The 17,710-nt window shown below is 40.1% G+C and overlaps 1 protein-coding gene across 14 annotated transcripts in view; it reads right to left on the reverse strand.

Annotated features, from left to right (window-relative positions):
* Positions 1 to 17,710, reverse strand: part of PHF20L1 (PHD finger protein 20 like 1) — an 80,512-nt gene that overhangs the window by 11,281 nt on the left and 51,521 nt on the right. For 7 of the 14 annotated variants that reach the window (XM_077809768.1, XM_077809772.1, XM_077809770.1 and 4 more), the window contains 6 exons: positions 17,475 to 17,693; positions 17,221 to 17,277; positions 15,059 to 15,163; positions 8,973 to 9,137; positions 8,362 to 8,543; positions 5,339 to 5,438 (listed from right to left, as the gene is read on the reverse strand). In XM_077809768.1, coding sequence (XP_077665894.1) covers positions 5,339 to 5,438; positions 8,362 to 8,543; positions 8,973 to 9,137; positions 15,059 to 15,163; positions 17,221 to 17,277; positions 17,475 to 17,693 — 828 coding nt within the window. Of the gene's footprint in view, positions 1 to 319; positions 1,262 to 5,338; positions 5,439 to 8,361; positions 8,544 to 8,972; positions 9,138 to 15,058; positions 15,164 to 17,220; positions 17,278 to 17,474; positions 17,694 to 17,710 lie in introns of all 14 variants that reach the window. The other 7 variants (XM_077809779.1, XM_077809777.1, XM_077809776.1 and 4 more) reach the window with 2 other exon arrangements.

Here is a 17,710-nt window from a genome sequence, read left to right on the forward strand (position 1 = left end):
AATTTAAAAAGCTATTAAACCTTGTGCTTCAGGGCAAGACAGGATCTTAAATCAGGATTTACAGCAGGATTCTATACTTTCCTCTGAAGTATCTTATACTGACTCCTGTCAGAGACAGATATTGGACTAGATGAACTTAGGTCTGATCCAGTCTGGTGACTTCTGTTTCTATACCGCAAGTAGGAGTGAACCCCTAAGTAGCTTAACTGATCACCTTACTTTTATACCAATTTAATCATCATAAAAATAATTGCATCCCTAATTATTCCCAGAACTATATAGTACTTTCACTTTGCAACTGTTAAAAATAGTTACTCACCTTCCTGTTACTGTTGTTCTTTGAAATGTGTTGTGTGTGTCCAACACACTGTAGATATGTGCGTGTCACAGCACGGTGCTGGAGTGTTTTCCCTAGTAGAACCTGGAGGGGAGGCCCTGCTCATTCTTTGGCTTCCTCATGCTCTGAACTGAGGGTATAAAGGGTGGAGTCGCCCCAATCATCCTTCAGTTCCTTTGCACTGGGATCCCAACTATAGACTCCAATGCCTGGAGTCTGAGGATGGGCCATGTAATGGACATATGCAACACATCTCAAAGAACAGCAGTTATGAGAAAACGAGTGTTTGCTTTTTCTTCTTCGAGTGCTTGCATATCAACATTACACTGCTGGCAACCCCCAAGCCATTGTCATTGATTCCAAGGCCAGAAGGGACCATTGTGATCATCTAGGTTGACCTTCTGTGTAACACAGGCCATAGAACCTCCCCAACATAATCCCCAGAGCAGTTCTTTCAGAAAAACATCCCATCTTGATTTAAAAATGGTCAGTGATGGAGAATCCACCACAACCCGTGGTAAATCGTTCCAATGGTTAATTACTCCCACTGCTAAAAATTTACACTTTATTTCTAGTCTGAATTTGTCTAGCTTCAACTTGCAGCCATTGCATCAGCGGTGGTGTGGCTTGGAGTGTCTTCAGAAGAAGGACTGTAGGACTGCTTTCCCACATTCGTGTCTTGCCTTGATGCTGCAGTAATTGCACAGTGTCTAGAAAAGGTGCGGACAGAGGACCACATTGCTGCTCTGCAGATGTCCACAATAGACACATTTCCACAAACGCAGCAGAGGCCAAGTGAATTCTTGTTGAGAGAGATGACAGCTTCTAAGGAAGGAATACTTTGGGCAGCACAGCACTTCACAATGATGGTGTTAATCCATTCAGAGAGTTGGTGCTCTGGAATAGGGTGACCTCTCATTTGTTCTGCACAGGATATAAAGATACGGGGGAAAAATCTGAAAGGGCTTTGGTCTATCCAGATAAAAGGTTAGAGTGCAGCACACATCTAAAGCATGTAGCTTTTGTTTGTCCTTCTGAGCATACGGCTTTGGGAAAAAACCTTCCAAATATATAGGCCGATTTAGGTAGAAATCAGATACCACCCTGGACAGAAACTTGGGGTTTGGCCTAATCTGGCCCTTGTCATTGTACAAAATAGCACATGGAGGCTCTGTCACAAGGGCATGCAGTTCCCCCATACTTCTAGCAGAGGTGGTGGCCACTAAAAAGGCTATTTTTGCTGAGAGGTGTAATAAGGTGCAGGAGGCTAAGGACTCGAATCCTTAGGACAAAATCTTAACCTTATTTATCGGTATAAGATGGGGACTAATCAGTTGGAAGTGACAGAGGAGAAGAAAGACCTGGGTGTATTGGCTGATCACAGGATGACTGAGAGCCACAAATGTGATGCAGCCATGAAAAAGGCTAACAGTCCTAAGATGCATCAGGTGAGGTATTTCCAGCAGAGATTGGAAAGTGTTAGTATTATTATACAAAAGGCACTGGTGAGACCTCATCTGGAATACTATGTGCAACTCTGGTCTCCCATGTTTAAGAAAGATAAATTCAAAGTGGAACAGGTGCAGAAAAGGGCTAACTAGGATGATTCAAGGAATGGAAAACCTACTTTATGAGAGGAAACAAAGAGCGGGGCTTGTTTAGCCTAACCAAAATAAGGCAGAGGGGAGATAGGATTGCTCTCTATAAATACATCAGAGGGATAAATACCAGGGAAGGTGAGAACTTATTTACGTTAAGCACCAATGTGGACACAAGAACAAATGGATATAAACTGGCCATCAACAAGTTTAGGCTTGAAAAGAGTGACGTTCTGGAACAGCCTACAGTGGGAGCAGTGGGGGAAAAAAACTTAACCAGGTTTCAAGACTGATCTTGACAAGTTTATGGAGGGGATGGTATGATGAGACTGCCTCCGATGGCATGTAGCAGATCTACAACTGCTAGCAGCAAATATCTCTAATGGCCAGTGATGGGACATTAGATGGGGAGGGCTCTGATTTACCACAGCAAATTCTTTGCCATGTGTCTGGCTAGTGGGTCTTGCTCACATGCTCAGGGTTTAACTGACTGCCATATTTGGGGTCAGGAAGGAATTTTTCCATGGGTCAGATTGACAGAAACCCTGGGAGTTTTTTGCCTTCCTCTGCAGCATGGGTCACTTGCAGGTTTAAACTAGTGTAAATGGTGGATTCTCTGTAACTTGAAGTCTTTAAATCGTGATTTGAGGATTTCAGTAACACAGCCAGAGGTTATGGGTCTATTACAGGAGACGGTGGATGAGATTCTGTGGCCTGCAATGTGCAGAAGGTCAAACTAGAATAGATGATCATGATGGGTCCTTCAGGCCTTAAAGGTCTACAAGTCTGCGAGGAAACAGTGAAGGCTTCCTAGCTATCGGTACTGTGCTAGGACATGGAGGTTTAGATATTGTCATGGATACGGCAGATGAATGGGATATTGGACCTGAGACAGATGAGGCCGAAACAGACCCTCCTGTCAATGCTGATAAGTATGGCACCTGCAACAGGGCTGGTGGAGGATCTCTGCCCTTATTCAGTGGTGAGGTCAGTACTGAAAAACACAATACCTCTCTCACAGCCACATAGGCCTTTGGTGTTGTCAGCATGGGTCTCTGACATGACCCTTGTCCAAGCACTTTAAACAGTAGAGAGTGCAAGTTACTGACAGGCACTGGCAGATGACAGCTGGAGCGGGGCTTAAAAACAAGGACCTTCGCATAGGCCTCCCTGGTACTAGGCAAGTCCCAGAAGCCAGCCGAATCCACAGAAAACAAAATAAAATTGATTAAAGAGAAAAGAAACATCTAAAGGACGAAACAATAAGTATCACTATGTAAAAGCTAACTATTTGCAACTTAGTCACAAAGGAATGAGGCTGTAAACACAGAAACGCTCTCACTACCAATCACAGGAAGTAAGAAGGAACTAAAGAATGAGCGGAGTGATTCAACTCTTTATACCCTCGGTTCAGAGCACAAAGAAGCAACGGTGTGGGAGGGGCCGCCCCTACAGGTGCTGCTAGTGAAAACTCTCCAGCTATGGTACACAAGAAGTATACACACCTGTAGCATAACGGAAATGCACAAGCACGAGAAGAACAAAATTAGATGGAAACTTGCCGGTTCTTACACTAAAATGGTATGCACAGAATTATCTGTAGATAAAAGAACCAGCCTGATGGTAGCTATTAACACCTTCCAGCATAACACCCTCCATTACCCAGCCCATCCTCCCAATACAGTGTCAAATGCAGACATCCTGAATGATTCATCTCCTAGACAGAAAGAACAGAAAAGAAAAAAAAGAAAAAGTGGAGTTGGAGGAGTCAGGTGGGCAGGGAGGATTGGGTTAAACTGTGTCATCAGATGAGCAGTTCCAAATACTTTAAAGTCAGTGGCACACACTAATTTTATACCTTCAAATGCAAAATTCAACAGTGTCACATATACACGCCAGATTATAAAACTCAAGCGTCTTACAATCTAAAACATGGGACTGAATTTTCAAATTTCTGTGCTTAAAGTTAGGTGCCTAAGTCCATAATGGAGGCATCTAATTAAGTGGCCTATTTTTCAGAGATACTAAGCACCTTCACCTCCCATGGAAGTCAATGGCAGTTATGAGTACTTATCACCCCTGCAAATTAGCCCACTTATTTAGATACCTAAATATATATTTAAATATGTATATTTTGTCCTCGTTTCTCCATCTGAGAAGACTAAACTGTTACTTGAATCTCCAGATGGGTGGGGTAGTAGGTATAGGTGTATAACTTGCCTGAAAGAACTCTAAACTTTCCTCCAAAAACATGTGTTTCTGCTTTGAAGAACTGTGAAAATGGCATTGTGAAGTTATTTTTATTGTTTCAATTACTCCCAGATCAAATACACTCAGGTTACAAGTAGAATGGTTTTCATATTGCCAGCCCTTGAAATTCCTGCTAAAATCTAAAAATCAAGCTGTGTTTCTTCTGACTCATGCACCATCATCTGCAACAGCGATTCTACAGGTAAAATTCTGCCATTGGTTACACAATGAGGTTGCACAGATGTAACTGAATGCAGAAGTTGTCTGGCAATTTGCACTCCCTCAGAATTCATGTCCATTGCAGTTCTGTATTAATATGCCTACTAAGGAATCTATTTGTAACAAACAAAAAACAAACAAACACCCAACATTTCCTGAAACTTTTTTTTGACTGTATTGTTACAGACATACCTGCTGACAGGTATTTTGAAATAAATCATTAAAATAATTGAAACTGGCATGATTATATTGTGTTATTTTAACACTAGAATATGCAGAATTTTGCAGCATTTTAATATATTGTGTGTAGAATTTTTAATTTTTTGGCGCAGAATTCCTCCAGAAGTAAAATACACGCAGGGAACAGATTTGGTGAGTAGGAAGGTACTATTTTTACACAAAATAGTCACTTTTCAGAATAGAACTGCTCTTTAAGAGCCTACTCTTTGTGGGAGGTAATTTCTCAATAAGAAAAGAGAGCACTCACTTCTTGTGAACTCATGAGAATGGTAAGTTAACATTTTGAACAAAATTTAAGAATTTAGTAACAGAAAAATAAAAGCGGCAAAGAGTCCTGTGGCACCTTATAGACTAACAGACGTATTGGAGCATAAGCTTTCATGGTGGGTGAATACCCACTTCATCTACGAAAGCTTATGCTCCAATACGTCTGTTAGTCTATAAGGTGCCACAGGACTCTTTGCCGCTTTTACAGACTAACATGGCTACACCTCAGAAAAATAAAAGTTGCCATGCAGAACCAAACAGAAGCAAATGTTATAAAAGACTCATCCAGAAAAGTATAACATATTAAACACACAAAAATAGGTAAATCCTATTGTGAGTAATGGTTATACAATACCATCTGTTTTTAGCAAAAATGTAACAAGTAAATAACAATTAATTTTGCATGAACCAGTGATTTAACTCATACCTGGTGGGTCCCTGCAGATGTAACAGATGTACTGCTCTGGAATGCTGTCCTCTAATAATCCCATACATACACTATGTTGCCAGCACAGGCATTCTTCACACTACCGCCCAAAAGAAACAAGGTAATTTATTATTTGTAGGTCAGTACTATTTCCAGCTTGTTCAAGATAGAGGGAAATACCAGCTTTCCATTAGCAGGCAGCTTGAGTTATGGTATCGTACTCATGCAATTTGTATTTGCAGTAGCAAAAACAAGCCATAATTAAGCATAATTTTAACTTTGAAAGTGACCCCATGACCATATATTCCAATCTGGAAAACAAAATCAAGGATTTAACATCTAGCAATATTTTATTATAATAAAATAAAGTACTTCAGTACTAAATATTTAGTAGCTGAGCATAAAGACACTAATATAGGACTTTGGCAAAATAGAAATATATAGCAATATATTATAGCACAGGGATCAGCAACCTTTGGCACGCGGCCCAACAGGGAAATTCGCTGGCGGGCCGGGACTGTTTGTTTACCTGCAGCGTCTGCAGGTTTGGCCGATCACAGGTCCCACTGGCCACAGTTCACCGTTCCAGGCCAATGGGGGCTGCGAAAAGCGGCGCGGGCCGAGGGATGAATTTAGCCAATTCTTTTTTGAACCCATGAATTTAGCTAATTCTTTTTTCTAATTTCTTTTTAACCCCCATGAATTTAGCTAATTTTTTTTTACCCAGTTATACTTTTGGCCTTTGTAACATCCCCTGGCAAGGAGTTCCACAGGTTGATATTAAACTGGGAGGAGTGGTAGATACGCTGGAGGGGAGGGATAGGATACAGAAGGACCTAGACAAATTGGAGGATTGGGCCAAAAGAAATCTGATGAGGTTCAATAAGGATAAGTGCAGAGTCCTGCACTTAGGATGGAAGAATCCAATGCACCGCTACAGACTAGGGACCAAATGGCTAGGCAGCAGTTCTGCGGAAAAGGACCTAGGGGTGACAGTGGACGAGAAGCTGGATATGAGTCAGCAGTGTGCCCTTGTTGCCAAGAAGGCCAATGGCATTTTGGGATGTATAAGTAGGGGCATAGCGAGCAGATCGAGGGATGTGATCGTTCCCCTCTATTCGACATTGGTGAGGCCTCATCTGGAGTACTGTGTCCAGTTTTGGGCCCCACACTACAAGAAGGATGTGGATAAATTGGAGAGAGTCCAGCGAAGGGCAACAAAAATGATTAGGGGTCTAGAACACATGACTTATGAGGAGAGGCTGAGGGAGCTGGGATTGTTTAGCCTGCAGAAGAGAAGAATGAGGGGGGATTTGATAGCTGCTTTCAACTACCTGAAAGGGGGTTCCAAAGAGGATGGCTCTAGACTGTTCTCAATGGTAGCAGATGACAGAACGAGGAGTAATGGTCTCAAGTTGCAGTGGGGGAGGTTTAGGTTGGATATTAGGAAAAACTTTTTCACTAAGAGGGTGGTGAAACACTGGAATGCGTTACCTAGGGAGGTGGTAGAATCTCCTTCCTTAGAGGTTTTTAAGGTCAGGCTTGACAAAGCCCTGGCTGGGATGATTTAACTGGGAATTGGTCCTGCTTCGAGCAGGGGGTTGGACTAGATGACCTTCAGGGGTCCCTTCCAACCCTGATATTCTATGATTCTATGATTCTATGACTGTGCATTGTGTGAAGAAGTAATTCCTTATGTTTGTTTTAAACCTGCTGCATATTAATTTCATTGGGTGACCCCTAATTCTTGTGTTATGAGAAGGGGTAAATAACATTTCCCTATTCACTTTCTCACACCATTCATGATTTTATAGATATCTATAATATCCCTCCTTAATCATCTCTTTTCTAAGATGAACTGTCCCAGTCGTTTTAATCTCTCCTCCTGTGGAAGTTGCTCTATACTGCTAATCATTTATGTTGCTCTTCTCTGAATTTTTTCCAATTCTAATATATCACTGCAACTGCGTTCATCACAGCACCCTACCCGCAGAGCCAGGAGGCATGAGATATGGGGGGAGGGTACAGAGAGAGTGGGGCACATGGGGCTGCTGGGGGGGAGTCACAGACTGGGGTTCAAGAGGGCTAGTGGGGAGACAGACTGGGGTGCGGACTCAGGAGATAGTGGGGTGACAGCACTGAGACAGGGGCTGAATGGGAGGGGGGTACAGGGCCACTTGGGAACAGGAGGCTGCAGGTACATATAAGGACTGGGGTCAGGTACATAGGTAGATGTGCCTGACTGAATAGGAGAGGCTAGAAATCAGCCAGGGTCTGCATGGGGGAGGCTCCCCAACTCCCTAATAATCCCCCCCATACCCAAAAAACAAACAAACAAAAAAAAACAACAACCATGTTCTATACTTCTCTCATCCACACCCTCTCCCTCAGCTTCTCCGTTGCCCCTGACTCCTGTAAGCCTTTGCATTGCTTCTGAGGGGTGCGGGAAATACATTTCTGTATTGTAGTTAAAATGAATTACTCAAAGTTCTGTATTAATATGCCTACTAAGGAATCCATTTGTAACAAAACAAAACAAACAAAAACCCAACATTTCCTGAATCTTTTTTTTCTGTGTATTGTTACAGACATACTTGCTGACAGGTATTTTGAAATAAATTATTAAAATAATTGAAACCGGCATGATTATATTGTGTTATTTTAACAATAAAATACGCAGAATTTTGCAGCATTTTAATATATTGTGTGTAGAATTTTTAATTTTTTGGTGCAGAATTCTCCCAGAAGTAAAATACACGCAGGGAACAGATTAGGTGAGTAGGAAGGTACTATTTTTACACAAAATAGCGTACATTCAGAAGTGCCACGGACTGAACGCACACAAACTGTACCAACCTCAGTCTTAGAGAGGTGGTCCTGCACAGAAAAAATAGAGGCATTGTGTGGAATGCAAAAAGCTTTAACTGCTACCACCTTTTTCTGACCTGGTGTATAGACAGAGAACTTTAGGGATGCCAAAAGAGTAAAAATTCACAAGAAAGAATGCAGAGCGAGTGCCTTACCTGAATCATGAAGCCATTTTCCTCATCCATTTCACAGATGCATCTAACAATTTCATTGAGAGCATCCTCTTCATCCTGAGACTCTTCAAAATTGGTTGAATCAAAGTCCTGATTGTATTCATCACCACTCAGTAATAAGCTTTCTGTGGAGGAATCATCTAAGAACTCCACATCCGAGAGGTCTAATAAAAACAAATAAATCTGAAGTTGTATATGCAAACAAATTAACGTTTTACAAGAACGTAGGACTTAGATGCTGAATGATCCTGCACTACAGATAGCGGAAGTCACTCACAGATTTACTGCTGGAAGATTACCCTTCTTGGTGACCTCTACTGTATATACAGCAATGCAATGTAGCCACCTTAGAGGTAGGAGTGGCAAAATCCAACCAGTGCCCAGCACAATGCAGAACAGCAAGAGGAGGGTAAATGTTTTGTTCAATCTGTCATGAAAGTATATACACGTTGGTTTAACAACATACAAGCATAAAAAGTTTCATATTTTTATGCCTAAAGTGAATTATTTGGCTTGCATTTGGCCTTTTTAATTCACCTTCTTTGGGAAATATAGATTTTAGAACAAAATTTCCGACTGTTCAGCCAACCTACTTTCTCCACTCAGGTCGACAGACAGAATGGCTCTTGGATACTGGTATGAAGTGTTCTTCTCTGTAAACATGCTTCGCAGAGTCAGAGAGCTCCCAGAAGACCGTGTGAGTGGAGAGGAGCACCTTTCCAAAAACTCAAGAGAACTATCTTCATAATCCGAATAATCTAAAAAATTAACATGAACAGTGGTTATCTGATGTTATAGTACTCAAGAAAAAGTATGTCTGCAAGAGTTCACAAGGCCTGAGAATGACGATTATGTAAGAAAGTTACAACATTATGTGCAAAAGATAAAGAACATGCATTAGTGCATAAATACCAAAATGAAGGGAAATGTATAAATATCTACATCACACAAACCCCTAAACGGTCTTATTTTACATGTGTATCAATGTAAGCGATATTAAGAACATTATGGTTACCAAGTCAAGCAGCAGAGTAAAAAAAAAAAAAATTACAAAGTTAAAAATGTCACACGTGACTTCAGCTCTGCCCCTCTTATGTACATACACTGCACCAGACTAATTATATAACTTCTTATTTCTCACTTCATACATATTTGAGATTGTGAGAAAGTACCTTGTAAGACTACAAAAAGGAAAGAATATTGCACTATATCCATAATCAAAGTTCTTCAATTGATCTTTGATTGACTTATTTGTCAGTTCTTTTCTATCAAACAGTATTGTGTGTATTGGACACATCTTAGAGGGTTTTCATAAATCATGCCTCATCATCACATGGTTCTCCTTCCTTCCCACTGACAATCAAATAGTATCCTTGTGGCAACTGCAACAGACTTACATGGAAAATAAAACTAGTAACAATGAATGTTTAGCTCCTTCTGATGTGTTCTAGAAATTATAAGCCCCAGTTCTTGTCTTTTTCTTGTTTTGACACTGAGAAAAAACAGAATCCTTTTTGTCTCACGTTCCTCTCCTGCTTCCCAAATTTCATGCCTAAATCTGTCCAAACGTCTGCTGCTAAGATGATCTTGCTTTTTCAACACACAATGCTTGCCAAATTTTTTAAAATGTTCCCAATTAAGCCATGAACCTGAGGTCTGCTGGAGAGTTATGCGCACATCTCTGCAAATATTAGGTAAAATTTTTTTTAAAGAGAAATACTTAATTTTCAGAGAAGCAGAACTACACCCTTGTGCAATATTGTAACCTCCCTCCCAACCAATAAACTAGTAATGGGAGAACTTTAAAAAGTTTTGAGGTTTGGATAAATATCTGGTTTTGATGTCTCTTTGAAACAATGTAATCCTCCACACAATTTTCAATCCTCTGTTTCCAGCCTACTGCTAACTTCTACAGCAGGGATCGGCAACCTCTGGCATGCAGCCCGCCAGGGAAATCCACTGGCGGGTCGGGACAGTTTGTTTACCTGCAGCGTCTGCAGGTTCAGCCGATCGCAGCTCTCACTGGCCGCGGTTTGCCGTTCCAGACCACTGGGGGTGTGGGAAGCGGCACGGGCCGAGGGATGTGCTGGCTGCCACTTCCCACAGCCCCCATTGGCCTGGAATGGCGAACCATGGCCAGTGGGACCTGCGATCAGCCAAACCTGCGGATGCTGCAGGTACACAAACTGTCCCAGCCCGCCAGTGGATTTCCCTGATGGGCTGTGTGCCAAATGTTGCCAATCCCTGTTCTACAGCATCTCCCATACATTCCATACTCTTAAAGTCCTGTTTCGTTCCCCTACAAGTAATTCTCTCCATCCCTCTTTCTTCCATTTTTATTTTTCTCTCTACTCCCATCCCCAATTCATTCTGTACCTCTTCCCATCCCTGCGTCTGCTGCTGTCACCTTCTCTCCTTTTTCGCTGGAGATCAACTGCAGCACCAACACTGCTACCTGTAAGAGCTGAGAGAGCACCTCTACACAGAACAGTTCTGCACAACTGGCCCAAGCCTGCAGCCACAACAGTCATAGGGAACAATACATGGACAGATATTATCCAAGCACAGTCAGTCAGACTACATGTCCTAGGACATGAGTTAAATAATTGTACTCACTGCTCATTACTTCAACCTTCTCATCTTCCTTTTTAAAGTATTCCACAGCCCTGCTACCACCATCTACAACAGTCCCACGCTGAATGCTTTGTTCAGGCTTCTCTCCTACATTCTCCCTTTCCACCATAATCCACTGTCAATTCTGTGCTTTCTTCCATGTCCCCTCTAAGCTTAGGGTAACCTCCCAGTCAACATTCCCCAAGAACCTTTGCTATCCTTCACACCACTCCTAAATACGACCTACTCCCTGATACCCATGATCAGTGACAACCGCAATTCCAGAGTAATTGTGTTAATTGTGTCATCTTCTGTATTGTCCCAAGGTGCTGTGCATTTAGATAGTAACTTTTTTGCCCAGTGTCATCAGTGTATAGCAGCATATCCATCTATGATGTGACAAATAACACTGAAATATATTGCGACAAGGGATTCTTTCTTCTTCATCCTCCTGCACCCTTAGGTGCGCAGAACGCCCATCAGTTTCCACCATTTATTTTGGTCTTGTGCTGGTCTGTTCAGGCTTCTGAGTGTCATATACTTTCTCTATTGTTCTGTGTAAAGTTGCTCTAGGTCGACCTCTTTTTCTCTTTCCAGGTGGTGTCCATATTATTACTTGCAATGGAAGTCATATTGCTGGCATCCTCAAACCGTATCCAAAATATGTCCATCGTCATCATCTTGCCATATTCGATACTTTAGATTGGTGTGTTCTACTTGGAATTTCTGATGCTGCAAGAATCTCTTTCCAATGGATTCTGAATATCTTCCATAGACATTTACTTTCAAATGAGATATCTTCTTATCAATTTCTATAGTAGATTTCCATGCCTCTGCTCCATTAAAGAGGACAGAATTCATGCTGGTGTTAAAAATTCATGTTTTTATGTCATTCCCAATCATGCCACTTTTCCAAATCTTTTCCTGTTTATGAAAGATGTTTTCTGCTTTTGATATTCATTGCTTGACATCTAGCCTCAATGACAAGAGCTATCTAGAAATTTGAGTAAACAAAATAAATGTAGAAAATACAATGTCTATTTGGTACATCAAGTACTAGCAGGCTTTCACCTAAATGAAATGGGAAATCTTCATTAACCATTTTTTCATTTGTCCAACTTACACTAAAGTTATCCTTTCCTATTCAGCATGCATGAATGTTTATCATTCCTTTATTGCAGATGCCAGAGTATCCTTCTAGTCTTATCTGTTTCACTCACTAGAAATATCTGATAAACTGAGGGTTTCAGCTAACATACATAAGAGTTTTCGAAAATACTTTGCTCTCTATGCTCAGAGAAATATCATGTTCCACTTGTTCCAATTACAATATCACATTTCCAGAAGATATACTTGTAATTCCAAATCAACAACATGGCCTATTAGGCCTATTCAATATAACCTGTGCAGGACCCAATGTAAACTAATACAAGACACCAAACTATATTCAGTTTAAATTTGTATCTGACTGCTACAACAGTCATTCTCAAATCTGTCTGTTCAAGTGTATTTGTCATCATTTTGACTATTTTTATGTAAAACTTGCATATTCATTAGTATTATTATTTATGCAAGATTTTACATTAATACTCTGATCATACTTTCAAAGGACTGAACAAACAGTATTACACTTCTAAAAAATTATTCAGAAACTGGTTTAAACTATAAAAAGATCTCCTGGGCGTGTGTTCTGAATTATTGCAACTTAGGTGCTGGTGACGCTCTGCCTTTGGCTTTATTCTTAAAACCACATCTGTGTGGAAGTGAAAGCACAACTCACCCTGCAGTGCCTTACTGCCTACCAGATGAACTAGTTCGGACTTACTAGACTTAACTAAATGACAGCACTTCTAATATTTATGCATCTAATATTTAATGTCTCCTTGCATGCACATAAGGGGTCACACCTTTCCCCACATCCAAACCCAATTTGCAGATAACAGAAACTACTGAAAAGTTTATCATTTTAAATTATGTTGACTCAGATAAATGTAGAAAAGTAGCATTAAACTTGATTTAGCTGAAGTGTATACCACATTCCTGGGGACAATTTTCACCTTACAGTGTGTGATTTGAATGAATAAGTGTTTGCTCACTTCAGAAATCTGCAGTTTATCCTCTAGAAAGTCATGGTCAGAAATTGTGATGAACTAGGAAGGGCTTTACGACACTATTTTGTCACAAATCTGTTTTACTATATTATAGCAGCAGCAAAGAATGAGTCTACTAAACACAAATGTTAAGAGACATCAACAAAAGTTGTCCCATTACCATCACTCCTCCTCCTCCCCTTTAAAAAAAAATTATACAAAAATACAACCTTCCCCAGCTTTTCCTTTGTTTTATATTGTCTGCCTAGTTAGACTGTAACCTCCTCAAGAGCAGGGACTGTGTATTCTTTTGTGTCTTGAACAGTGTTAGGCACATTGTTTGTAAACAAGAAGCTGAGAAAACAGGAAATGACACCAGAAATCTTGTGGTGCAGAATGTAAAAAATACACTTGAAACCACATGCTTGTGAGCAGAAGTTCTCACTAAAAATCCTTGTCCTGGGGGCTCTTAAATTATTAATCCCAGAGAGTTTCCAGGAATCTTGTCTGGATTACTCTGAATATTTTAATCACAAATATTATGACTGACATCTACTAAGGTACACTACGGATTTGTTAATGAGGTAAATCAATCTGAGGGGCATGCCAGAGGCAGCCAACAGTTTTTGTTTTCCATTCTTCGTCTTTTATATTACAGAGAAAAAAAGAGCATATCCCATAAACAAAAAAGCAGCAGAAAGGTAAGAAAAATACATGGTATAATTAAATGGCAAGCCCCAAGACATTTACGGTAAAAAGGAATTTTTCACAAAATGGATATCTCATCCCTGGGGTGAAGAAAAGATCAGAGAGTTTTGGCCATATTATTATTATTTGTATTACCATAGCACACAGGAGCCCTAGTCAAAGACCAGGACCCCACTGCCCTAGGTGTTGGACCAACACAGAACAAAAGGACAGTGCTTGCTCAAAAGAGCTTATAATGTAAGTCTAAGACAAGAGGCAACTGATGGATATGGACAGATGGTGGAGGAAACAATGTGACAAAATTGGGCAGCAAGATAGGCAGCGATCTCAGCACATCAGCGACCTAACCATTTGTTGCAAGCAACAAGCGAAAGGAGAGTTTTGAAGGGGGATAACGAGTTGGTTTTGCAGATGTTTATGGGGAAGCTCTTCCCAGCTTGAGGGGCAGAATGGGAGAAAGCACAAAAGTGATTGTTTGAAAACAATGTGTGGGGTATGAAGGCTGGCATCGTGGGCTGATGGGATGCAGAAGTGAACAACTCGATAGTGAATGAGAGATAAGAGGGTAGGAGCTGGCCATGAAGGATCCTGAAAATGAAGATAAGTAGCTAGTGTTTGATACAACAGAGAAGGGGGAGCCAGTGGTGGGATGCACAGACACAGGTAACAGTCAAAGTGACAAGCTAGGAAAATGATCTTCACAGCAGCATTCTGACTGGATATGAGCTGAACAAGATTGCATTTGTCAAGGCCAGAGAAAAGGATGTTGCAGTAACTGAGACATGAGATGATGAGAGCAAGTATGCAAGTTTCAGCTATGAGGATGAATAGGAAAAACTGTATCTCAGAGATGTTATGCAGAAAGATTTGGCAAGATTTAGACACAACCTAAATATGAAAATAAATGTAAGCAGTGAGATAGTCAGGGCTGGATGTGAAAGAGTCTGAGATGCAGAACTGGGTGGAGGGAGGCTGGAGTGGAGAAGTGTATCTACATGTCATTGGTGTAAAAATGGTAGTTAAAGCCATGAGTGGACATGATCACCTGGAGACAGGATATAAAGGGAGAAGGAGAGGAGATACCAAATCAAAGTGCCTTTGCTATGTGAAATTACAAGACCACCACCTCATTTTGGTAATTTCTGAAATTTCAGAACTTGTTTCTGAACTGTATGAATGTTCAATATTTCAGTCAGTAACAACAACCAAACAGAACCAGAAAGATAGTATTTGATCTTTACTTTTTGTCTTAATTTTTCTTAACTCACCATGCTGTTTCGCTTTCTTCTTCTTTTTCTTCTTCTTCTTCTGTTTTGATTTATGATCTTTTTCCTTTTTCTCTTTCTTCTCTTTATCTTTTTCTTTCTTTTTACCTAATTGCAAATTAACATTTTAAAGTATTACCATCATCCTTGAATACTTTTTTCTTTCAGTTACCCTAAAAGCAACATTTAAATTTTAAATCAGTTGTTCCAGTCACCTGCCCAGAGTGGAATGAGTCAATTAATTTGTTCAGTGCCATGAGTATAGTCCTTGTGATTAACTGATTTTGGAACAGCACTGGGGTTCCGCCTTAGCTGAGACACCTTGAAGTTAACACAGTTATTAGTGAGACTCTTCCTAGCAGAGTAACATAATTCAGCTTCTCGGTGTCAAGAAGTCAACTGTATCCCACATCTTGACAGGTAACATTGTGTAGCCTTCAGAATTTCCAGATGTGACCCGCACATGAGGAAAAAAATAAGACCCAGTTTTAATAAAGCTTATATTTTTAAAAATGTATATTTTAAAAATACATCAGTAGTACATCAATTAGTTTGCAAGAAACAGAGTAGACAACCCATTTATTTTCCAGGTTTTGATCATGCTGTAGAAACAGGGAAGATGAGAACAGAAAGAACTCTTAATTTAAAAAATTACATCCTCTAGCAAAGCATGCTACATGATCTAGTATGGAGCTTAATGATAAACACCTGAAACTGTAGCTGCCATAAATTCCTTTAAGAACAGCTAGCTGTCCTCTCACCCAAAATTTTATCAGCAGAGTTTGTTCTGAATAAAATTAAAGTTACATTTTTGAATGTCTACTCCTTTTTAAGTACTACTGAAATCTACATGTGAATGGAGTCTTTGTTTTATAATAATTCATCTGTCCCTGCTACTTGCTTTCCATGTGAAGCCATAATCCACAGCTTCTAACTTCATAGTTATTTCCAAAGCAGACAGTTGTGAAGCCAGAAAGAGGGACTTGACTTCAGCTGGAAAATAAACACCAAAGACTGACTCTAAGATAATACTCTTTTTTGTAGAAAGAAAAGGAGTACTTGTGGCACCTTAGAGACTAACAAATTTATTTGAGCATAAGCTTTCGTGAGCTACAGCTCACTTCATCGGATGCATACATTTCCCCCCCCGCTCCCGCTGGTAATAACTCACCTTTCCTGATCACTCTTGTTACAGTCTGTATGGTAACACCCATTGTTTCATGTTCTCTGTGTATATAAAATCTCCCCACTATATTTTCCACTGTATGACTCTGATGAAGTGAGCTGTAGCTCACGAAAGCTTATGCTCAAATAAATTTGTTAGTCTCTAAGGTGCCACAAGTACTCCTTTTCTTTTTATGGATACAGACTAACACAGCTGCTACTCTGAAACACTCTTTTTTGTGTACATTTCCCTTAGCCACACAGAATAAGAGCAGATATAGTGAATGTTTCAATTAGAGCTAATTGGGCTTATTTCTATTCCTTCTTTTCTTCCATAGATTGATGAGCAATTCAGACACATATAGGGCTGAATCTGTGTCAAAAATGAATTTGTTTGGGGATGGAAAACTGTGAATCGTGGCAAAAGTGAAATTTTATGAATGAGTCCCTATCTGACCATCTCTGTAATATTTGAAGAGTGAATATCCCAAACTTCCTTAATTTATATTTCATTTTAGGAGGCATCGCATATTCTGTTGGATACCTCGCCATTAGACTTTTTCTTTATTTATTCCACCTCTAGGCACAAGTTAATAACCACACATACCACTAATTTAATTGAAAAAGGTTATAAAGGGTACCCTATCATTATTCTTTTCCTCTTAGGCCTCATGCCCCACCCAGTTGGTCTAGGAACGGACACATGACATTATAGCCCTACTATTACTACCGGATTTGTCCCTCTGTGTCCTTGCAATTTACACACAATCTCTTAGGCATACATTGTCACACAAGTTTACTTATTTCCAAGACCTTTTGCATCAATTTAGGTGTTTGCGTTTCAGGTTTTTTGTTTTTTAAAAACTGGATGCTTTAGAAATATTAATACAGCTGAGCACTTACACCTAAAAGAACATAACAGGTAAAAAGTTAGGGACAGGCTATGTTCTTACTCTCTCAAGCTTTAGACTTTTTGCTTAAATATGATTTTCTGTGCATACCAAATGATGATGAGCTTTTCTCTTCCAATTTCACCTTTTTTTCAGTTTTCAGTATACCTGTAGGTTTAAGAAAAACACACAAGCTTAGTGGGACCACTGCGGACGATGTACTTTCTTGTAAAAGTTACTTGGTTGTAAACATTCCTATCAATACATAATAAAAAGAAAGACACAATAACACATTGATTTTTAAAGATGTTTTACAATTACTTTTACGGTCTTAAGCACTGGAAACAAAAAGCATTGTAGTTTACCAACTTCTGAATGCTTGTCCTTCTCAATGACCTTCTTTAACATTTTCTCCTGCAGATTCTCAAAACATTTCTCCTTTACAGGCACAGAGAACTGTATCTCTGTCCCTTCAGAGCTGACTGACGTGGAGGACCTCTTTTTTTTACTATTCCCTTTGGGTAACTTTAGACTATTGGTTAAAGGCATTTCCAGATGTAAGGCATGTACATGGGACGAGGGTGCTGAAAACAAGAAGACA

Source organism: Eretmochelys imbricata, chromosome 2, assembly GCF_965152235.1.
Source record: "Eretmochelys imbricata isolate rEreImb1 chromosome 2, rEreImb1.hap1, whole genome shotgun sequence".
Lineage (NCBI taxonomy): Eukaryota > Metazoa > Chordata > Testudines > Cheloniidae > Eretmochelys > Eretmochelys imbricata.